The 25564-nt window shown below is 40.4% G+C and overlaps 1 protein-coding gene across 2 annotated transcripts in view; it reads right to left on the bottom strand.

The window, feature by feature from the left end:
• Window positions 1–2212: 2212 nt before the first annotated feature.
• ARHGEF28 (Rho guanine nucleotide exchange factor 28) overlaps window positions 2213–25564 on the bottom strand; it is a 298793-nt gene continuing 275441 nt past the window's right edge. For both annotated transcript variants that reach the window (XM_058560657.1, XM_058560747.1), the window contains one exon: window positions 2213–3193. In XM_058560657.1, coding sequence (XP_058416640.1) covers window positions 3030–3193 — 164 coding nt within the window. In that variant the 3' untranslated portion in view covers window positions 2213–3029. The remainder of the gene's footprint in view (window positions 3194–25564) is intronic.

The following is a 25564-nucleotide window of genomic DNA, read 5'->3' as shown; positions in this document are numbered from 1 at the left end:
GCTTATTCTTCAAGCCTCAGGCATGTTCCGCTTTATGACAACTCCCTCCAGCCCACATATTACTGGCCCCCCACATGCTCTTCCTATGAGCTCCCATAGCAACCTGGACCTCTCCATGTGTGTTCACGTGTTTGTCTCCAACAACCTGCAGGCTTGTTCATCTTTGTTTTGTTCCTAACAGATTCTTTGGTCTTTAGCAAACAGTCAATAAATATTTATTGAATAAATGAGTTAGGTGGAGGTTTAGAGATGCAAATAAGTTGAAAGCTAACCTTATGAAACCAGTCTTATGACCAGCCATCTCCAGGCATTTGACTTCCCTATTCACTGTTTCTGGCTGTGCAGGCACAATCTGCCTAAGGACTGGGACCAGGCTGAGCAATTATTAAAAGGTTTCTTAATGATCAGATAACAATTGCTAGCATATGGAGTGATTACTATGCCTTAGGCTCTGTTCTAAGCACACTGCATATATTAATCATTTAATTCTCATGACAATTCTATAAGGTAATCTTCCTTTTTTTATAGATGAGGAAACGGAGACCTAGAGAGGTGAGGTGACACGCCAAGTACACACAGCAAGTGGAAGATCTGACTGCAGAGTCCATCCTCTCAACTGCTATGCCTCTCAATGAGAAAGACAGAGGTGGTTGAACCTTCATAACCTCAGGTTTGATTCTGAGTTTGAAAGGTGGTCCTGGGTCACAGGAAGGAATGCATACTCCTTTTTACTTCTTTATCTGTCATCCCATGATTTAATCATGCTCACCTTCTTCACCTTGAATAACTCTACACACATACACACACCACCACCACCTCTGCAGCAAGGGTTTTTACTCTCTTCTGAATGAACAGGTCTCGAATTGTGAGTGGGCTGGAAACGGTTGTATGACTCCAGCAATTATGCAGTCCTGATGAAATGCAGAGTAGCTTGGACTATAAACAAGATGGCACATAAATTCACGCAGCCTAGAAGGGACAGAGCAAAAATGTTGCTTTTTTTCCATAACAAATCCCTAATTGAATGAAAGTTTCCTTTAAGCTCTTCAGTTGTTGGAAGAAGTAGATCCTTTGGGGAGAAACTTATTTTTGATGCTGGACAATAGAGTGGTCTTCTCTTAAGATTAGTGAATTTCTTTTGGAGCCACAGAGTGACCTTTATTGAGATCTGAGCTCATTAGTGACAAAAGAGTGAAAAGGAAGAACTTATCAAGAAAGCTTTGAAACTTAGTTATCTTCAGTTGAAAAGTCATAATATTAAATAAGAAAATTATCAAGAGGAACCTATGATATAAGTATGTCAAAAGATGCTAAGGCTCCCCCAGGGTGGCTACATGAAGACACAGAGTTTGCAGGGCTTGAAAATCTACTGAGCACACATATTTTTAAAGAACTCCATGGGGATTTTGAACATCTTTACATAATTTCACATATGGATATTTCCATATCCACTGTCAGGAAAAAAGGGAAGATATTTATAGTTAACGGAACAAGGATTTAGAATGAAATATCTATATGCTTTTTATTCAAGGGATATAGGAATCTGGAATAGACTTTACTGGGGAGAAAGAATATAGGTTTTTTTCTCTAGATGTCTTTAGGAATGGAAAATGCATCTTATAATTTAGGAGTTCAGCTTGGAGGTGATTGACTAAAATTTTAATAAGTTATATCCATTCTGTAAAGATTAGTCTCAGAATTTGTTACTATGATTGTGACCCAAATGGCCAGAGGCAGCAAGACCCAGAAAAAGAGTGCCCCCAAAAAGGCTTTTTTACAACTAAGATTTGACTTGCCTAAGTGAAAACAAAGTAGGTATTCAACTGGCAACTTAAAGTAGGAAAAACAAACAGATGATGGAATCTGGGTGAATTTTTCCCCTTCCTATCACAGCTCCCTCCTGGTAAGTGTTGTAATTCTGGGTGAATTTAGTACTCCTCCTTTATTTTCACTTTTAATAAGGGGAGATTGTGTTTGTATGTGAAGTGTGTCTTTTACTATGGTCCTACACAGTATTAAAATTCCAGAGTAAAATAGTGAGGTAAAAGACATTTATTGACACTGACAAAACATGTACAAATATTTCTGAAGAACAAGCTGACAACATCTCCTGGTTTATTTTCTCAGAGACCTGTGTTACTCTGAGGGCAGGAAGCAAGCTTCGCTGAGAGCACAGTTTTCGTCCTTCAAGAACCGCGTGCAGGGATGCTCCCAGGGCCAGCAGAGAAGGGGCCAGCTGAGAGAAGCGAGGGCATCACCGAGCGTCACTGTTTACATCAAGATTGACTGGTGGGGCTCTGCCTCTGGGCCGTGTGGAATGATGCTGAACTGGGGCTTGAAAGCCAACCAGCATTAGGACCAAGAATTGCATCTACAAAGCAGGTGGCCCGGGTCTAAGAGTCCAGGCTGTGTCCACAGCAGAGTGGCCACCCAGTCAGAACAGGTGTCCAGATAGGCCCTGTTGGCTGCATGGTGACTGTGACAGATCACCACTGGCAGCGACCTCTTTAATGTCCGAAAGAGAAATTAGCACATTAAAAAACTAGCCAAGAAAAGGCCTTTCTGGCGTCCTCACCTTTTGGGGCACTGAGGCCACTTTCTGTAATCAGCTACTGTGATTGCAAGAGTTTGCCCATCATCAACATCACTCTTTGCATCCAAATTGCTTCATCTAGATCTTAAAAGGCATTTCAAAAACCAGGTGATTCATAGAAAACACAAGATGGAATTTTACTCTAGAGTCATACCAAATTTCAAAATATTTCTGCTTATTCAAGTTAATTTCTCCTCCAGAAATCAGAAACTAGGTGTGATAAGTTAACGATTATACAAACAGAGCTGCTTTCAATAATTTAACTATCAGACTCACGCCCCCAAAATGAACTTGCATGAAGTTCATTTCACGCAAGAATATTAAATATTACTCTTAAAGCAGTTTGGACACAGTCACACACACATCAGGAAAGGAAAAAAATTTCTCCCCAAAATGCCAGTGTTTTGTTTTGTTTGGAAAAATAACAACACCACAATTAGAGGTAAACAATATTTTCTTCGGCTCTGTCCCCAGTTTCCCCGTCGTGTCTGGTTGCTGTCTGTAGACTCAGCTTTGCTTCTGCTATAAACGTCTGCAGCTGGGGGCTGTGTGGATCTGAGTCGTGGGGGGGTGGGGACTCCAGCTGGGAGATGTCCACATCTGCAACAGACAGACAGCACAGGTCACAGGAGAGTCAGCATGAGACCACAAGGCAGGTGACACTACGACTCAGTCAGAGCTGAGGCTGGGAGATGCAGTGCCCGAGTCAGCCACAGAGAGAACAGTGGAGTCCAGGAAGAAAGGAACCAAGTGGATATCTAATGATTTAATCAATTTCATTAAGATGCGTTTGGTTGTGTGTACAAATGTCTCCTGTGGCTAAAAATAACCTTTATAAAATACTCCTATACAAAAAGAGTATACAAAAAACCTATACAATGTACTTTGATTTGACACTTCAAGTGTCAAATGAAAACAGACTTGTGACCATTCGTGGGCTGTTGAACCACCGTTACTGCTGAGAAAGGGGTGCCCATTGATTTTTAAAAATGGGTTCAAGTTCTTAGAAATACAGTATATACTCCAGCTTTGTGCAATAAACTATGTTTGCATCTGCACAGCATCTTCCTTCAGAATATCTCAAAGTCAAGAACTGATCTCAAGACTCAAATAACATATCTGGGATTTTATTGATGTGGGCCAGGGGTGGGGAGAAAGGCATTGAAGGATGGAGACCCCCCAGCCTCACCATTATGCAAATCCGTTAACACTGCACAAGCCACTTAGCAAGAGTAGCCAGGTTCCTAGGGAAATTGGTCCAATATCAACTATGCCTGGGTTTGTTTTTTTCTGGTTACCTAGCAACAGCAGGGCATAATCTATTCTCTCTTTTTCTGGTAAAACCCTTTAATACATGGTTTAGAGGGAAGGCGAGGGGGAGTTTGATCTGAAGAAGAGAAAGTCTCCTGCTGCAAACCATTTTCTCTGCACTTGTTTAATTGCCGCCCTCCCCAAGGCTCAGTTCTGTGGCAAAATTACAAATAACCAGCTTTGGTCTTCAGAGCAAAAAGCAGAGTCTGCGTGGAAACCCAGGTGGGGAAGATGCACAGCCCTGAGGCCCACCTGCTCTCTCTTCAGTTACAAGAGGTCATTGTAAGCCTTGCCACATTTTACTCAAAGCCTCTATTCTTTAGATGGAGACACACACAACTGCTGGCATTCAAATGACAAAAATGCTTGTGACTTCTGCCCTCCTGACAAGGACCTTTGGTTGTTAGAGAAGGCAGGAAGCGAGGCCTGGCAGGAATGAAGAGCAAAACGTCCTCACAGGCTCCGTCCTCAAGACGAGGCACGCTTTGCTACACCTCCTCTCATCACTTCTTCTACCAGGAGGCCGGGCCGATGGCAGAGGGGCAGCCAGGGCCAAGCAAGTAGACGCAGGGCACCTGGAGAAGGTGTGTCACCTGGAGGAGCTGACCTGTGCCCCTGAAGCTGAGGAGAACCCCTGGCGGGGGGAGGGAAAGAGGAGGTGAGACGGTGAGGCCGCCCTTCACAGCTCTGCTCAAAGGTTTAGGCTGTCCCTGACTCTACATGCCATTGGGGCACAAAGGAAATAATCCATTTACACTGGGGTGACTTGATTCTACTGACCCCGCATCCAAATCCTGTACCTCAGATACTGAGAACTCGCTACCCACTGAAAACGTATCCAGAGAAGATACCTCCACCATCCCCAGGAATCGAGTCCTTCTCTGGGCATAGGAGCTGCTCCAGGTCTTCGACAGGCATCATCTCTTTAAGCCTCAAAATGTTGTAACCCACAGTCTACAGATTGGGAAACTGAGACTCAGGCTCATTCAATTCCTCGCCCATCATCATGCAGCTAGAAAGTGATCTGGATTTGAACTCAGAGGACCGCGGCCACGTGCTCATCTGCTCAAGAGGCTCACAATTCCCATTTCTCATTGGGCTGGAAATGGCTCGACCATCTTTGCTGAGTCAAGAGGCCCTGGATGTTTCATACCTATCCTCGCTACATTTTGAAGAGTCACTTACCAAAAAAAAAAGACAGACATTTCAAGCTCCTCAAAACTGACACAGCAACTTTTATAAAGTTAAGAACCTCCCTCATTTAATCAGGTCAACACAAAAACCCCCAGGCAATGATTTTACTGTCAGCACAGCACAAATGCATTAGCATGCTCTCAATCTTCCTGGACCACACTGGGAGACAAAGCACGCCTGTCTGCAGTCACAACACACTTCACACTTCCAACTCCTTTCTCAGCCATTGAATGGATAAAGCCATTTCAACTCTAAAAACAAATATTCCCAGTTAAACTACTGATGTTTAATATTACACAACCTGAAAAAAACACACCTCAAAACTTCCATCCTGCAGATGCTGGCAGACTGGAGAACAGTTCACCTGAGACACTGCAGTGCTGCCTCCTAGCCAGCAGATGGGCCAGCCAGGGCACAGAATTACTACATGGAGAACGAGTACGTGGTTATCCGCCATCCATTGAATGAGGCGGTTGGGAGGTGATTGCTGACAAATGTGACAATGCCAGGCACAATGGAAGCCCTTAATCTAAGTTTCCTTCCTCTGGGATGTGGAACATGTAGCTAAGAATTCAAAATACTGGTGAGTGTAGGTATTTAGGAAGACCCCTCAATGGTTTCAAGTGAAGACTTGTTCAAAAAGAGCCAAAGAACCAAACGTATATCAGAAAGAATACTTTTATCTTAAGTTAAATTATAGACTGTAGTTCAGGAAGACAGAGAACCAAGAATGAATGGGGGGGTGTAATTTGTGTGTGTGTGTGTGTGTAGGGGAGTACAGAGGTTTAATCAGAACTTTTTAAAATAAGAATAAAAATACAGGAGGAAAACATCTGTAGATGAGAGCTTGCTGGACCCTACAGGGAATGGCCCACGATGTAATCCCAGATGTATGGAGGGAGGTGGCTGTGGTTGTGTGTCACCTGGAGGGGAACTCAATTTCCTTCTCCATGTTCCTGCTTGGTTTCTACCTGAACTATTTAGGCAAGGTCAGACAGTCTGTCTTTGAAGTTAGAAACTGTTTCGTGATTTCTGATTTTACTACTCTGTTTCAACCCTGAAAGAACTCCAGCACAGCAATTGTATATTTCTCAAGGTCAGCCACCTTTTTCCACACTTTTTACCCTAGAGAGTATGATCATCATATTGAACCCTAAACTGAAAAAACATTTGTTAAAATAAAACCTCACTGATTCAGAAAGCAGAATTCTTGGGGAGTAAAATTAATCATCTGATTTTATTTGCAATCAAAATGCCTGTAAATAGCTGGACATAAAAATAGAATACCTCATTTTTTTAATAAGCAAAGAAATATTAATACAATCATAATTTGGTCAACTAAAAACCAAATGCTATTATAACGAAACAAAACTTCAAACTACAAAGAACTTTTCAATATTGTGTGTCAATGCGACTTTCCCTCTTACTTGACATGAAAGAAATAATTTGATCCTTACCATACCTCTGGAAACGAAACAAAGTGAGCATTATTAACCTTAAAATAAATACAAATAAGCTGAAACACATAAAAGCCCAAAAGTCAGGCTAAACCAAGTGGAGAAGTAGAATCTTGGCGCAGGTTTCTTTCTATTTAACTGAACTTTTATTCACACCCTAAAACTTCATCCTTCACAAGAAGTTTCCTTAGACACACCAGGGGGTCTAAGTCTGTCACCTAAGGAAGTTTTAAATGGCTAGTGCTATCCCCTTTCCCTTGTGAATTTGGGGCAGAAAACAGCCATGCCACCAAGGGACACTCACTCACGAGGCACTAACATCCAGAGACAGTTCCGAATCTCCCTGTTTTTACTCCTTAATTGCAACCTCTTGGTTGACATTTGCATTTATCATTTTCACACTTTTCTCTGCTCACCTGCTGTTGGAATTTCAGACTATGAGGGAAGAGAATCGGGGACTGGGGTGACAACTATAGAAATCAGCTCCTGAAGAGCTGACACCAGCAGGAAGTAAAATCAGCCTTCCCTCCATCATCTCACCATCATTCTTCTTCTTCTGAGCCAAACAGATAATTGGTTGTTTTCAAGACCACAGTATAAAAGTGTAAAATGCAACCACGTGCCATATTAAAAATGAATAAAATACCTCCTAAACTGAGAAGTGAATGAAATCTTTTAAACCAAAAGGTAAAAATGTAACCTTGGGCAAGTCATTTCCCCTCTCTGGGCTTCAGCTGATGAGGGATTGAACTGAAATCCTCCTTCAGGCCGTTTAAGCTTCTGATACAGCATGAGAGTTTTTACATCTGTGTTTTGGCTCAGTGATTCACCAAACAATCTGCTAGAGGTGCAACGAACGAATGCATTTTCCAACTGCTTTATACTCAAGAAATGCGAACTTATTAACTTAAGTTGCATTTACAAGTGTTTTTAGGGTAATTTCCAGACATATGTCCCACTCCTCTACCTTCAATCTTCCCGACAACACATATGAGTTGCGCCCACACAAGCCTCAAAGGAGAGTATTTGGAGAGTTACCCAGTGAGTGGAAGATAACGTCCACAGTCAAAATCTGCACTTGACCCCTGCTTCTATGAACAGCAAACTTGAGAGGGACTTGTGATAAAGAACAGGTTTGTAAGAAGTGGAAAAAGTTCGTCTATCATTTTAAAATATTTAATTAATGTAGTCTTTGCCTTCTTCTGGATTTTCTGAATAGAAACGCATTTTAAATCCTATAATTTGCAAACAAAAGCTTTATTTAACTTTAAAAGCACCAGTATAACTTTCCTCAACCTTTCAAGTCTGGATTTTTCTCAACAGTGTCCCAATGGCCAGGCACCACAACCCGGTGCTACGAAACCACGTTGAGTCCACTGTTGGGATCATTGATGACGCCTTGTTCAGGCCTCTCCGTGGCTTATGCCATTCCACTCTCCCCAACAAACTCACAAAACAGAGCCTCGTGTCTTCGGGGTCTTGGCTCTGGTTCTTGTTTATTTTAGCCAAGTGTTCTGACATTACTTCTTATTACTAGATCCCTTGTGTATGTTCCTAAAATCAAAATTCACACTATACTAGAATAATTCTACCTCAAAAAAATTTTGTCATTAATGTTCCAAGTCTGCAAAATAAGTTGTATTCCCTATTTAATGATAGATTCATGCTTACACTGTGAAACATTCAAAAAATTGTTTCCTGATGGCATTACTGGCAATCACTATTTTTTCTCAGGAGCATTAATGCACAGAATTTTCCTTCTAATAGAAGACACTTATTGTGCAGAGCTCAAGGTATCTTCAAAGCAAAGGATAGTTGGTCTCTGTCCCTAATTTTGCTCAACTTCATTTTCCATAGTGAGCCACAAACAGGATGCGAGCCGCTGGCATGAAAACCAACCTGGAGTTGATATCTGAAGCCAAAGATGTCAACTGGCCTTATGATTCCCTTCACTCATGTACCAATACTGCACATGAAATAAAGTAACAGAAGTGTGCTCTGGAGCACGTGTGCGCACACGTGTGTGTGCATGGTATGCATGTGCATGTATCGATTTGTAACGTAAGAAAGCAAATATATTTTTTACGTTGTGACTGTTAGAGTTGGACTTTATTTTTTTATCACTAATTAACATATTTGGAACAATCTAGAAATGCAGCAATTGAATGAACTGCTACGATGAAGATACGATTATATTAACACCAGACATGTTATGCTGTGTCAATTCTCTCTGTTGTCTGAACTTTGATTTGCTCTCACCCTCTGCTTTCTCCCCAGAAGGGAGCCAGCATTAAGGAGTCATGACCTTTAACATCAGCAAGCCCCACGGGAGGATGGGGTGAGTGCTTCTACCTTCCCCTCTTCTTTGAGATGGATTTCAAAGTGTTTCTCTAAACAATACTAATAAGTATTAGTGATAAAAGAATACAGTGGTCAAGTAAGTTGATTAAACTCTGGGTAAATCAAGTTTCTTTATTGACAGACTCCTCAGAACTTCAATAGGCTCACCTCTGCTATGAATCTCTGTAAGGGAAGACAATGTGTGGCATTCCCCAGACCCAGGGAGACTTTTCTCGCAGTGTGCTCTGCAGCGTTGCGTTCCATGTAACGTACTTAGGGGAATAGGGCACTAGACGATGATAAATCTGTTCCAGACTAAGAAAGACAACAAACCACCAAGATGCCAGAATAAATCAAGGGTGCGAAGCTGGAAATAGGTGAAGTTTTCCAAATTCAGAAACTCTTAACCCTGTACATAGTGTCTAGAGTGAACTCAGGCAATAGTCATCAATGGCTGCTAAAATCATTCGGAGAAGAGCTGAAGGGAACTTTACTTTGGATGGATCAATCTCAATACCATAAAAAGAGAAACAGACATGGTAAGCCTCCTGAGGGGATGCAATAGGAAATACACAATGTATACAATATAGGAAATATACACCACCACCTATGAAGACTTTTTCACGTCAAAAAATAAAGCCTGTATCTAGTCAAACATCAAACATCTATTAAACTACCAGTTGACAGGAAATACAGGGGTACAACAATATGTCAAATGACACCACAGGGATGCAGTCAGCAAAACCCAGAATGTAGAAAATTTCAGCAAGAATTTTTCCAGAAAATGTCTTTTCAACAAATAAACCAATCAGTCTTCTCAACAAACTGTAAGATTTTTTTTTTTAAAACAAAGGAACCTTAATTAAGAGACTGAAGAGCTGTACAAACCAGACGCAACATATGAAATTATTTGGATCCCAATTCAAACAAATCAAAGAAAAATATTGAGACAATCAGAAATTCAAGTACTGATGGTATGATTTTAAGTAAAAATTGTTAATTTTTTTAGGTGTAATAATATTGTGGTGATGTTAAAAAAAAAAGAGTCTATATCTTTTAGAGAAAGATACGGAAGTATTTTTAGATGAAATGATAGGATGTCCTGGATTTATCTGTTTAAGATAACCCAACGTGAGAGGAGAGAGAAAAGGGCGTTGACGAGCCGGGATTGGTTGTGGGTTGGTAATCGTAAAAGCTGGGAGTTCATTAAATGCTTCTCTCTACTTTGGTGTGTTTGAAATGTTCCATGATACATTTTTTTAAAGGTCATAGCCTTCCATATATTTGGACTGTAAAATTATAAAGCGTTCTCATTCCAGCAGTGTAGTATATCAGCTATATAGACGTTATATCTGACATAAACAGAATACTGTGGCAATAAATTAGAGGCCTCTTCCAGATGCCAAGTGTGTTAACATCATTTTTAACGCAACCATATGACAAGTCATTGGCAAGTGCCATATATGGGTTTATGTCTACTTAGAAAGAGACACAATTTGTATGAGCCTATTCCATAAAATAGATGAGGATCATTTGAGTTTATGGCTACCCACAAAAAATGATACAGATCCAGGGATGGTCTTTGCTCTTACCTAGAAAATCTAACATCCCCTAACTGAAATATGATTCAAAAAAGATGTCATTTCATACCCTGGGTGTATTTGTCCATGGCAATGAATTGGTAAGGTTCTCTTAGAATTTGGATTCCTATTCTTTAGCCTTTTGAGTTTACTTACAACTAAAAAGTAACATTTAAAAAATAGGAAATAAAAGTAACACATCTAGTCCAACAATATCAAAGTACATTTCAGATCATAATAATAGTGGGTGTCAATATATATTGTCAAATGAATGACCAGATCAGTGAATACCTGATTCAAAAATTCTGTCTACTCTAATTAGAGTCGTGGGAAGCACCAATTTGGAATTCTTATGTTTACAAAGTATCTTAAAATTTCATTTAGTCTAATCCTTGTCTTCTCAGCAGAATCAGACTGAAAACGTAGCCAAGACAGAACTGCATTATAGGGCTTCTCTCTTTAAGCCACTAACACTGTTTGACCTTGAGTCAAACATTCAATTCAGTCCTCATGGCAACCCACAACAGTAGATAACACTATGGAATACAAGAGAGAGAGCCTACAACACAGAGACAAACCTGACTCAAAAACAGAACACAACTTAGGGACACAGGAGGCTGAAGAAAACTTCCAGACACCATAATTAATATCTTCAAAAAGATATTTAAAAGACATTTTAGCCACAAAACAAGAACAAGATTCCATAAAATAGGAACTATAAGAGAACAAGGAAAATCTCTTAGAAATTAAAAATATGCTAGCTGAATTAAAAAAAAAAAAATTCAATGGAATAGTGGGAGGTTAAGGACAAGAAAATCTCCCTGAAAGAAAAACAAAAACAAAGCAATGGAAATAGGAGGAAAAAACACAGAAAAATCAGAGGATCCAAGAGGTCCAACTGATAACCAGAAACAGTTTCAGTAAGATTAAACTGAAGAGAAGCAATTTTTTTAAGAAAAAGAAAATTTCCTAGAATCGAAGGAAATATGTCTCTAGACTGAAAAAGCCTAATGAATAACCAGTAAAAATGATTTTAAATAAAGACTACACACTAAGACATATTATAAAATTCATCTAAGAAGGGATAAAAAGATAATTCTAAAGGCTTCCAAAAAGCCAGAACAGGCCACACAAAGGATTAGGAATTAGAACGGCATCAGACTTCTCAATAGCAACCCTGAGAAGTGGAAGGATCAAATCCTTCAAAAATCTGAAAGAAAATAATTTTTGATCTAGAATTCTAAGCCCAGATATATTATAAAAATGAAGTGTAAAAGTAGCAAAAAATAAATAAATGAAATGAAAAAGACATCTCAACTAATTTGGGGAAAATTTGTTTTCATTACACCTTTTCTTAGGAAACTTTGGAGATGTGCTCCACCAAATAAAGGAATGTACCATGAGAGAGAGAGAACGAGATCGAGGACACAGGATCCAAGACAGGCGAGCTGTGAAGGGATGCCCCAGGCAATGGCTCCATGGCAGGCCTGGAGAGCAACGGGGCTTATTGGAACAGCAGGACAGAGGATCCTGGGAGGGAAATTTCTAGGAAGGAAATGAAGCTGATGGATAATGGATGTGCTGAATGTGTGTAAAATAACATTGATCAGTTACTGAGAGAGTATAGGAGATCTGGAAGAAAACAGAGTGGGAGGCAGGTGAAAAGTAAGCAAATGAAAAAATAAGGCAGATGGTTAAAGTCTCAGGAGAACAGAATAGTCAATAATGACATGATTTTAAGTAGCTTCTGCATATACAGTTGAATTTTCTTCATCTTGAAAGGGGTCAGCTCACAAATGTCCTTTTCCGACCTTAAAGTGCCCACATATAACTGTAAATACGATTTCTCTGAAACATACTGGTCAAAGTACAAAATATATTGAGCCCATTCAAAAAGAATGTGTCTACATAATTAAGAGGGACACTCTTGAAATTCCAAATTCTGCTGTTAGAAAAAAACCTTTAGGAACAGGCAATTCACAGAAGAGGAAACCTAAAAAGCTAATAAATACAAAAAAGTACTAAGTCTCCCCAGCAATTAGGGAAGTACAAATGGAAAGAATCAGTTACCATTTCATACCCATGACTTTGGCAAAAATATAGAAGCCTAACAATACTAAGTGTTTGGGGAGGATCTGGGGAAATGGGAACTTGTGTGTGTTGCTGCTGAGAGTTATATTATACAACTTTAGAGAGAAATTGGTGATACTCGGCAAAACCAGAGACATCCCTACCACTTCTAGGTGTTAAAGTCTAAAGAAACTCTCATTCATGTGCACAAGGAGACATGCATAAAAGGATGTTTACTGAGAATCATTTGTAATAGGAAAAAAATTGAAAACATCCTAATTGCTCGTTAGTAAGGTAATGAATATGCTGGTGTTTATACAGCAGTTTAAAATGAACTATCTGTGCTACATGTACAAACATGCACATTGAGTGAAAAAACCAAGCTGTAAAAAGACATACCCACACATACGTATGGGGGGGAGCAGGCTATTTAAGTGTTAAAAACAAAAATATATATTATTTATGGATACATATATACGTAGTAATAGCCTAAAAACATACTGTGGAAATGATATACACCAATTATAGGATATTGGTTAACTCTAAATAGGTGGGGACCTCATATCTAACATTTCTTTAAAAAAAGGCAAAAGATATCTGAAGCAAATACGGAAAAATGTTAACATTTGTTAAATGCATGCCTGATATGTATTTTCTATACTTTTTTGTAAGTTTGAAATTTTTCATAATTAAAACATTTATATTTAAAAATGCATTAAAATACGCAGCAACCAATCGCAATATGTGATCTTTATTTGGATCCTGAGTCAAAAAACATGAACTGGAAAAAGTACACACACACAACATTTACGAAACAATTGGAAATTTAAAGACTGACTGTGTGTTGATATTATGGAATTTTTGTTAACTGTTTGTTGGTGTGATAATAGTTTAAAAAAGAGAGCCTTATCTTTTGGAGACATATACTGAAATGCTATGGATCGATAAACGTTTACACATGATTTTTAGATATTGCTTTAAAACAGTACAGGGTGTGTGGGGTGGGAGTGTAGATGAAACACAGCTGGCCATAAGTTCCTAAACTTTTGAAGTTGGGTGATGGTACGTGAGTGGTTCTTACAATCCTCTGTTTAATTTTGTACATGTTTGAAATTGTCCATAATATATTCAGGTAGACGAAAAAATATGTCAAGTTCAATTTTTAAGTCAAAAATTAAGATATTCTAATTTCGGAGTCTCTGTTAAGAAGCAGGGACCATGTTCTAAGAGTGCACTGAGTTAAGGACATGCTGGCCTCCAGCTACAAGGACAGGGCAGTATTTTCACGGCATTGAATTCCTCTGAAGGATGTGGAGACCAGGGACGTTTAAGTACCATGCCAAAAAGCCGACCTTCTGGAAACTGCCTGCTGAACAACCCTACCCACATTGAACGAGTTATGCCTCTCATTTTGCTGGGAGGAGAATTGAATTCATTTCTCTGCCAGGTGAATACTGCAGGAAATCAACCTAGGAATTTTAATACTGCATTTATTTCTTACTGATTCAGTAGAGGGAAAAGCAGCTGTTAAAATTCTTAAGCATACAAGATCCAGTGTTTTTCTTTAAACAAGGAGAAGGCAAGCAATTAGATCAAATACACCCAAGTTAATTAGTTCTACCCACTTCTTAATAATCATGCTATTACCAGACTTAAAAAAAATTGGCATCCAATTTAAAGGTTTGCAAATGAGTGTATTTTTCTCTTGATCAACTGCAAAATTATAAGATGTCAATCAAAGAACTTACATGTCTTTTCTGTTCTGACAAATTGGTATTTATAGTTTTCAGAGCAACATGATTTTTTTTCTTTTTGAAAATGAGAAACATTACTTTCATAATTCTTACCTGTTTGAAATAACAAATAACAAGAAACCAAACTCTGAAATATCTTTTCCAACTGCAGCCTTGAGTTTATGCCACTCAAAAATGACTATAATTTTTAAAATGCAACATAATATATAGAAAATATGTTTTGTTCAATGCAGATTTTCACACCTTTGGCATCCTTTTCACATTTGTTTGTTATCAGAGTAAAGATTACTATATTACATTTCTGGAAGTTAAATATTTCTAGAAATTGTACAATTAGAGAGGTAGGCAGTTTGCAGAACAGAGGCAAAACTAGGACTTTACCAAAACAGCAATCAAAAGAGAACATAAGTATCGCAGGAGAACCTGCTCTACTCCTTGGAGCCACCCCTCCCTATAGGAAATGATTATAAATTATCTTACGTACACAAATGCCATATGAAGCTACTCTGTTAACATTTGTGCTTCCTGACATGTGACCTGTGACTGACACTGGAGCCTAAGAAAGCCAGTTTCCCTTTAATTATCTACCAGGTATATCCCAAGTTTGTACCATATCCTCTTCCTTTCAGATAGACCTCTTTCTTCTGGAAACAACTCTTCTCAAGAAGGAGCCATAGCGTTACCATGTAACGTCTCTTTAGTGAAATCAGCTACCAAGAGCAAGGATCTGGAAGAATAGCCTCAGCTACTCCCTTAGTGACCAGCAGCCCCCGCTCCTTCCAGACCACTGAGGGCCACTGAGCACACGGCCTGAGAAAGCCTATCACCTCCCAGAGTAGGAAGATGCAGACACAGATACGACAAGGAAAGTAGGGCAACCTGCTCAATGGCTCACGAATACTGTCCACAGCTGGACAACTTCAGAGACCCTCCAGAAGGAGAGCTTCCAGATGTCAAGGCCAGGACAGACTTCAGAGAGGAGAGAGCATCTGAACTGAGCCTTGAAGGCTGACCGGGATGTCAGCAGGAAGAGACGGTCTCATGCAGAGGTATAGTTTGCCACTCCTGCAGAGAGGAGAAAATGCTGGGTGTTGTAAGAAAGGAGAGTTGTCAAGTTTGGCTGAAATATGAGTTTACGCAGGTAAACCAAGGGTGGGGGAGGTCGTGCTGGAAGAGCGGGTCGTGGAGGGTCTTGAATGGGAGTGTTGGGAGTTTTAACTTTAGGCATGAGCTTGGCAGCCTCTGGCGATCAGGCCCTTTCTATGGTCCTGTATCAATCTACATACTTGGCTTCACCACACATGTCGCCCCCCTGAAACAAAAGAGACCGTTCCAGGAGCAGGGTGAGAAGGGAGCTGTCTGCCCGTTTTTTGCCTGCCTGGAATGAGCCCACATTAGGCAAACAAGTTTCCATCCCTTCGAGGGACACAGCATTCATTTTCTATCAGTTAGTGGAGGGCGTGTCAGGATGAGAACTGGTTTGAGCTTCTTATCCATTCATTCTTCCATAAGCACGAGCGCCTAGTGTGCACCCTGGCCGGGGCCAGACCCTGGAGAAACTGAGCTGGACAAGAGCCCATCCCAGCACCCGGGAAGTTTATAGTCCATAATATCACTTTGAAAACTGCTTCAGTTTCTCAAATGTTAAATAGGCACCTATTCTAGGAGCAATTCTACTCCTAGGTATTTATCCAAGAGAAATTAAGACATAATTCACAAAAAGCCTGTACCAGAATGTTCACAGCAACTTTATTCATAATAGCCAAAAACTAGAAATAAGCCAGATGTCCATTGACAAAAGAACGGATAAGTAACTGTGGTAAATTCATCAATGCGAGACTACTCAGTAATAAAAGGGAACCAATGATGGATTCATGCAAGAGCATGGATGCATCTCAAAAATAATAAGTTGAGTGAAAAAAGCTGGACACAAAAGGGTGCGTGGTGTCCGACTCCATTCCATTCTCGAATAAGCAAAATTAACCTGTGGTGATGGAAAGCAGACGAGTAGTTGCATCTGGGGGTAGGGATTGTCTGGAAAGGGGTATGAGGGAGCTTTCTGGAGTGATGGGAATATGTGCCTTGACATTCTTTCCACAAAACTGATTGAATAATAGAGTTAATATCTGATCATTTCACTGTATATAAACTATATCTCAATAAGTAAACTATATAAAGTATCTTAGAGGCTAAAGGAAAAACAAATGACAAATACGGTGGAAAGTAATAAAAGGGTCTACTGGATACTATAGGATCACACAGGAGAGGCTCCTAACCCAGAATGACAGGGTCTGGATAGGCATCTGGAAGAAAGTGACCCTGGAGCTAAGTCTTGAAAGACGAGTAAGAGTTGACCAGGTTGGGAATAAAGGGTTGAGGAGAGGATATTCCCAACAGAGGAAAGAGATGTACAAGGTCGGGGGGGCGGCGGGGGGCACAGGGAACTGGCTTTTCACACAACCGAGAGAACTTCACATGGCTGGACCACAGGGTGAGAAAGAACAGGGAAACATGAGAGATTAGAGGCGGCCAGATCAGGCCTCCAGGCCCAGGCACACATCCTCCTGCACTTCGTCAGGGATAACTGACTTCTCAGCACATGGCGCATTTGGGTAAGCCCAAGATAGCTGACCCAGAAAGGCCCTAAGAGGACTGGACACGAACCCTTATCCACAGGCCCAAACGCTGGCCTGGGGGCTAAACACAGCTCCATCTTAAACTCATTCTGTTGGATTTGGTTTTCAAGAGACAATCCATGTGGTGAATCATGGTGGGATATGTCATTTGGGGGAAACTATTTCCAAGGGGGGAAAAATGTATTTGAAGGGTATGCCACAGGCAATGAATTTATTCCAACATCAACATCTGCTTACATGCAAGATGCTGACGAGGAGGATGCTGTGGTTAAATAGGCTTGGGAAGTGACACTTCTGGAGATTCACGGCACGCATGAGCACAACAAAAGTTCTGAAAAAGTTCTGCAGTCCTGAAACCAGCATTTCCCAATACAGTCATGTGCTACAGAACAATGTTTCTGTCAACAAGAGACTGCATATACGACGGTGGTCCCATAAGATTAGCTTATCCAGCGTAGGTGTGTAGTAGGCTACACCATCTAGGTTTGTGTAAGTGCACTCTGTGATGGGCGCACAATGACGAAATTGCCTAACAACACATTTCTCAGAACATCTCCGTCATTAAGCAACGCATGACACTATTACCTGATTATGGGAACTCTGCATCACGTAACAACTAATGACAGCCAGCAGAACTGTGGAACATTTTTTGAGAAGGGCCTTCTTAGATAATACCCAAATGAGACATAAGTCTCTCAGGTCACCAGAGCAGCCATCTTGGAAGCAGTGGCTCAAGACAGCAAATGCACGTCCTTGTGATTCACCCCTTTCTTTACACAGGGCATAGCAGTACCAGTGCTCATAACTGTCTACTGAGTACTTCCAAAGCTGCACACATTTTATACGCTTTGTCTTACACAATCCTCCTGCACCTACAAAGTAGGTATTAGCAGAAGTCCAATTTTATAGATCAGGAAACTGACACACACCAAGTTTAAACACTTGCTTAAAATTTCACAGGTAAATGACAGCCCTGATGATGACTCAGGCATCATTCCTAAACCTTCTATCTTAACCACTACATAGTCAGCCTTCTCCACTGCTCAATATTAATCAAGTGCATTCCTTCACACATTCATTTGTTCATCCGTTCATTTATTCATTCATTCAAAGCCCTCACTTAAAAGGGAAGTACTGATAAATTCACGTAAAACTCATTATGTGAACACAAAGTATGTTTTTAGTCTATTTTTGCTGAAACTTGGTTTAGGAGGTGGGAGACAGTGGATTCTTTATCTTCCCGCCTTTGAATGACAGGGAAATATCACATCAGCTACTCTCCTCACAGGAACACGTCTGGTTTTGGTCATTCTGGTCAAAAACGACATTGCCAAGCGGGTTTCAACCCTAATTGTTTCTCTGAGTCAGAGTTGATTCAGTCATTTAATCAAGCTCTTCACAAAACACATTTTCTGGAATTCTTCTGAACCATATACATTCTCAAGTTTGCCAATGGTCTCTCTAAAAAACCTGAAAATAATCATCTCTAAAAAACCTGAAAATCATCCCCCATAACCATCACCAGAAGTATTATAAATTTGTGGAACTACTGTATATTTATAGAAGTACTATAAGTTTATAGAAACCCTATAAATTTGATAAAACAAATATTTTACCTTTAAGCCTACCTTGATTTATAAAAATAAGAATTTAATTATGTCCCTATGTGGGTGGGTGGGTGTGAATCTGAATATCCTTACTAGTAAGCAAGAGATTGAATCTGACAAACATACCTGCCATGTCTATACATCAATATATCTAGATCTCTTATCTGAGAGGACAAAATATAAAGAGGATAAATATACAGAGGAAATAGTTTAATTTACTGGTAGCAGCATTTGCAAAAATCCTTCCATATTCTTACCAGGAGCAATGGTAACTTCTTTGAGAGGGATCATTTTAATGTCACTTTTTCCCAGTACTTTCTTTGCTTTCAGGCTCACAGAGTTCAGATTCAGGTTTTTTCCCCCATATTCACTGAGGCCTCTCAGAGCAGAGAGAGCTCATAAAAGATGAGTTTAGCGGTGCCGGCCCCGTGGCTTAGCGGTTCAGTGTGCACGCTCCGCTGCTGGTGGCCCGGGTTCGGATCCCGGGCGCGCACCAATGCACCGCTTCTCCCGCCATGCTGAGGCCGCGTCCCACATACAGCAACTAGAGGGATGTGCAACTATGACGTACAACTATCTACTGGGGCTTTGGGGAAAGAAAGGAGGAGGATTGGCAATAGATGTTAGCTCAGAGCCGGTCTTCCTCAGCAAAAAGAGGAGGATTAGCATGGGTATTAGCTTAGGGCTGATCTTTCTCACAAAAAAAAAAAAAAAAAGATGAGTTTAGTATCCAATCTTTTACAATGCTTTGCCTCAGGCGGCTTGTTCAGCATAAAATAACTAAAAATTTTCCTAAAAATCTATGTAGGTAGTTGAGTGGAGGACCCTAAAAGAAAGCTAAACAGCAACCCGCCCCCCAGTATTGCTGTATTCTCCTTTACAGGGGGATGCGGTTCCAGTCCACAGTCCCCAGGGAGACATCAGTGTGCAACTGCACTTCCTCACATTGGAGCCTGAACACAAAATACAGCCTCATTACTACACGCTAACAGACCATCACATTTTGGCCAAAGTATTCATTATGTCTTCTCCCTCCCATCTATGTGCCAATGAAAAGTAGTTTGCATACCCAAAACTTTGTAAGTGTATTTTAGAGCTCATGCTGAACAGAAGCACCAAGCTTCTAAAAATATAGGATGAGCTCTACTTGTGTATAATCTATCATGCCAATCCGGATAAATTAACACGTATTGAAAATAGCACAACTTTGGTAGGAATAAATTAATCAAAAGTCAGACGTTTAACCTACTCATTGGAAGTAATACAGCTTTGAAAATCTTCAGTTTCTTAAAAGAGGGTTCAATTTAGTCAGATGGAATATACATTAAGCTTCCCTATTCTTGTTATAAGAACATCCCCAAAACAGAACCATATGGAAGTCAAGACAACACAATATATATACATCCAAGAGTTTAGGCTTATATAATTTTTAGAATATTTAATAGCTCCATATTTACTACGCTAAAATAAGAAAAAAAAAAAAACCAACATAGCTAAACAGTTAACTGCATCTGAAATGACGAGAATACAAGCCTAAGATGCTAAACATGCAGATTCCAGAAGCTTTTGGCAAAGCCAAGTACGTGAAGTCTCCTTGACTTCTAATATCACACCATCCCATCTTCTGCCATCTGCCTCTAGCAAATGTCAGTGTATTCCCAGGATGGAAACATGCCTCCCTTCTGAATCATCCCTACGAAGACTTCCAAAAATATGGCCCACTGCAGTTGAGCATGACTGCCCTGAATTTAGGGAAAAAACAAAACCGAGCCTTCTTTCAGTAATCCAGAAGAATCAAGAATTACCTCGTCTTAATGCACAGCATCTAAACTGAACGAGGCTAACACAGACTCCTATAATGACAGCCCAGTAAGGGGCCAAACGCTCTGAGAAATGAGAACTTCAAACTCAGAATCTACCGGAAAGTACTAAGGCTTCCGAGGACACGTCAGAAAACAGAACATTAAAATCACCTCCTCATCTGGGGCTTCGAGTGAAGAAGTCTTTGAGCACACAAGTCCAGTTTTTTGGTGCTGGTAGATTTATGAGACTCAGAGTGCGATGCCCTTCTTGCGGTGTTACAACATTCTGTATGATTAACCGATTGCAAGTCACTGCACGGGGTGCCAAGATCATGGGTAGGAAGCAGGCCATTAAATAAAATTAAAACTCTGCCAATGTTTTGCTTATAAATGTTTCTTCCAAAGCCCTACAGCACCATTCCTTGCAAAATGGCCTCAATTCACCAAAGAAGCAGAGTCTCCTGGATTTCTGGCAGATGATCCAAATAGTCTACATTTAATCCAAACATCCAGCATGTTATGTTTTAGGAAGAAAAAGCTGTAGTCTAATGAAATTTGCACAAAGACAGCTATGGAAAAGAGTCACCATGAAAATAATTAAATTTTGCACAGCCTTACTGTGAAATTGTTCAGCAAAGAGCTCAGAGTCCTAACCTGCATAACTGGAACCTCTGTAAGACTACATTTTTCCTTAGGTAAATCTTCAAACCAAGCATTAACATTTCAAATTAAATTGAATTAATATCTCATCCAGAAAGAGAATGGATACCCCGGCACCTTATCCAAGGAAACTCAACAGTGATTTATCATGGCAAATTAACATCTCCACAGATCAAAACTCAGGCCCAGGAGTATTTACTATCTGGCTCGAAGTCTGAGCAGAACAACAGGACAAGACTTCTCCCCCTGAGCCTGCTGTGTCTCGGTAATGACCAGCTGAGAACACATAGGTACCTTTCAGTCAGTCTGGGGTAAAGCAAAAGGATTTATTTTTTAAGATGCCACCACACTTAATTTTAAGATTACTATAATAAATATGTGATCTTTCAGGCAATATTTGAAGGCTGACAAGTAGAAGGTTGTGCCAGGAAAATTGGTTCACATTCTAGGAGTGAATTTAACTAAACAAATACTAATTGTTTTGCCTGGGGAGATACACCAGACTGTTAAATAGGATTTAGCAGAAGAAAAAGGGTTTAAGAAAGTGTTTCATTGATGTTTAGCTCACTATCCATGTTTAATTCACTGGTGTTTGAGCTACTTCACGGTTAAAAAAGAAATACCCCAGTGAACAGATAGGTTGACTAATTGTTATTGATACAACAATTAAATGCTAAGTTGTTTATGTGCCATCTTCCTAAAATGACAGTGATGGATTCATTTCTACTTGTTTAGAATAAATTAAAGCTTTTTATGGAGAACACGTAACTTTTTAGGTTTTCATTTGCTACACGTGGCCATATGGGGCTATACATACAAGGTCCTACACGGAAAAATAACTCATAGAAAGATGCTCTCTAGAGTTGTACAAAGAGTACCTGTGCCAAACTGATAAACAGGACTGTATATTAGTACAGAAATTTATCTCAGCATTAATGAGGAAGAAAAGTCGGTAACTGTTAAAGTCTGCCACCTAGGAAGTATGAAAGGCGAGTGATCTTGCAGTTACCCTGACGTTTTAAGAACACCACTGAACACACACTCATCACAAAAGTTTTGAAACTCACTTGATCCCGTTGGCCAGCCTGAGGCACGCATCCAGCCTGCGTCCCCTAACCACCATCGCTCCCCACAGCTCGGCCACCTCTTCCCAACCTCTTTCAAAGCCTCAGAAAGGAGGCAAGCTGTGGGCTCAAGTTCACACTTGCTTTCACTGCTGCTGAAGAGTGTGGACCTTGACTCTTCATTCATCTCACCAACGTTTATCAAATAGTCATTATATGCCAATCACCGTGCTTGGTGCTTGTGACAGAACAATTAACAAAGGAGACACACATAGTTCCCCACCCCCATGAAGCTCATTTTATAGTGGGGCAGATGGACATGACATAAATTATTACACATGTAATTAATTCAAATTATGATAAGTGCTAATGAGGTGCATCCTGGTGATTCTGAACCTTGATTTTTATCAGTTCGTGCAGGACTAACAAGGATAAATTGATTCAGGATCACCAAACTCAAAAAGAGATTAAAGTCATAAACCAGAACACAATTTTTAAGTTTAAAATGAGAAATGGTTTAAACCAGAACACTTCTGTCGGCTGTCCTCAAAGTTTTCCTTCTAGTAGGACAGCTTACACAGGGAACCCAAGTACAATTAGAAGTTCTCCTGGGGACGTATTTTATGACGCACCTAATGTGGGTTGGATGGTCTGCAGATAAGGAAGCTCCATATCCCAAATTGAGATGTTCAGTCTGGTCAGAATAGTTCTTACATTTACTCTGAAAACATGGCTGACTGCTATAACTTCTTCCTCCGCACAGAGGAACAAAGGGAAACAGACTCTCTGCTCTCAGGACGGCCTCCTGAGGACGGTTCTGTGATACTCTAACAAACGCCTCCTCCTGGACCAGCACGGAAGGCAGTCACCCTCTAAGGTCCAATGGATCTCCATCCTACTGACAGTCATCTTTATCAGCAGGCCGCTCCTGTGTCACCATTAGAATGAATTATTTCCAGAAGGTAAGAAGAAAGCTGATGTTCACTGGATCCTAGGACACGCTAGGCATTTTTTTTTTTTTTTTTAACACTTTCTTCCTTTTTGTGCAGACGGGGAATCAAGGCTTAGGAATCACACAGCTATGGGAGCGTGAATGCCGAGGCGGCATTTGAACTGAGGCTCTCTGACATGGAGCCCAGCACTCCAGGTCGGCAATGCAGGGACAGGTGTCAGGCTGGCAGCTCTGCAATCACCTCAGGACAGTGTTAGACACGCAGACGTGCCAAGCCCTACCAAATCAGAATCTCTGAACGGAGGAATTCATACTCGTACTGCATCCTCCAGGAAACTCTGAGGCACAACCAGCTACAGCAACCACGGTCCTAGCAACCAGTGCCCCCCACGGCATCTTACTTCTCATCAGCTTCTATCAGAGGGTGGCCCTCCCCAACACCATCACAGGATTTGGGGACACGGATTTGGGGGAAAAATTCCAAGTTTTAAGCCATTGGCCTTAAATTCCATCCAGTACATTTGACTACATCTTTATAAATTCATCTTTTCACAGACACTGAATAAAAAGTAAAAGAGAAAACTTGCCTTATGTGAAAAACAGAGACGGTAACCATCATCTCATAAGATTGTTGCAAACAGAAAATGAAATCAGGAATTCAAACGTGTTTCTGAATGGCATGAAGTGCCTATAATTATTACATTATTAATTCACACAAAGGTGAATTAATTGGAATGAAATTTTCAAACCAGGAGTAGTATAACCTCCCCAATTTAAGTGGAGAAAAAGAATAAAGTAGATCATCTGTTTTTATCAAGTTTTACTGGAGCACAGCTAATCTCCTTCTTTACATATTGTCTGTGGCTGCTTCCAAGCTACAAGGGCAGAGCAGGATATGTGACAAAAACCTGACAGCCCAAAAAGACTAAAGTATTCACTAGATGGACCCTTTAAAGAAAAGTTTGCCACCCACTGAACCAGATGGTTATGTTCTTCTTAGGCAAACATGAAACAGCAGTCCTCAGGTGAGCACTCCACATTTCAAGCAAGCCCTAAAATGGAATCTCCGTGGTTGGATGAACACAGGGGTGAAGGAGGCTGTCCCCAGACTCTGGTACGTGGAAGAGTGATGCTTCCTTTACCAGTTCTGGATCATTGTCCTTCGAGTCACTGAGAAGATAGGAGCATGCCTTATCCTTCAGGTATGTTTGATACATAAATGGTTACAAATCTCCCTTCCAAACTCTTAATTGCTTCAAGAATAAAGCCATACTGTGCTAGAGGTCAAACATGTGGCCCATAGACTACATATATGTGTGTATATGTACATGTATGCATATATCTTTTTCATGTGCCAGCTAAGGCTGACCCAAGCCCAGGCCTAACCTCTGGAACCATTCTTACTGAATGGACTCAAACTTCAACAGCTTGTCGAAACCAAATTGGAACCCAGGGTGGGGATGTACAGGCAGTCACATGGCTGGCTGGCTGGCTGCCTCTGAATCCACCCACTTGCTGGTTCTGCTCTCCTGGGCTCCCCGCGCTAAGGTGGGATGGCCCTGGCCCAGTTGGCTCACATAGCCAACCTGCCCCCGCAGAACCGTGCAATCAGGAAGTTGGCAGTCAGCATTCGAGGCTCACCAGGCTCTACAAGCAAATGGCATGCTTCCCTTTCCTAGTACAAAATCTGGAAAAGGCTAAAGTCAATCATCTACACTTGTCAGTGAGAAAGATTAAAATTAAGCAATATAATGGTTTTCTTTAAAATGTTACCCTAAGTGATAATCCAGATTTTAGAAGAAAGATAAAGGGTTGCCCGATGATTTTCCAATTTTGACCTCTTCAAACTCCCATAGATACATCTGGATAATAATTTCTTATTATAATGAACGTGGTCAACCCTTCAGCTTTGGTTTCATTTATCAATCGAGAATGAAGGCATCTGATATCCCTCCCAAGCATAGAGAGGCAGAATTCCCAAAGCTCTTTACTTAAGGCCTAGTCTTAAAAATACGGCCTAATGAATCTGCAGACTCAATACTTTCTGCCCTGATTTCTATGTGTTGACATAGGCTTGAGAACATATTCCTATATCTATAAATATATACACATATTTATCACAATTTTATTATGAAATTTTTTTTAACAAAGTTCAATTCACTAATCAAGTAAAAGAAGCTCACAGTGTAGTTAAAGTTCAACTTTGGTACATTAAAAAAAATTACAGGTTTCATGACACCTAAAAATATTGCAATGAGAAAAATAATCATTTTTATCCTGTGTTAAGGGCTGAACTGTGTTTCCCCCAAATTCATATATTAAAGCCCTAACCCCCATTACCTCAAAATATATTTGGAGATAGAACCTTCAAAGAGTTAACTGAGTGAGTCATTAGGAGAGTCCTAATCCAATACGACTGGTGTCCTTATAAGAAGATGAAATTAGGATACAGACATGCACGGGGAAGACCACGTGAAGACACAGGGAGAAGATGACCCTCTACAAGCCAAGGACAGAGGCCCTCAGAAAAAACAACCCTGACAA

This window comes from Diceros bicornis, chromosome 1, assembly GCF_020826845.1.
Source record: "Diceros bicornis minor isolate mBicDic1 chromosome 1, mDicBic1.mat.cur, whole genome shotgun sequence".
NCBI classification, from domain to species: domain Eukaryota; kingdom Metazoa; phylum Chordata; class Mammalia; order Perissodactyla; family Rhinocerotidae; genus Diceros; species Diceros bicornis.
Note: the sequence above shows the minus strand (reverse complement) of the source record. Positions and strands in the feature narration are given on the sequence as shown.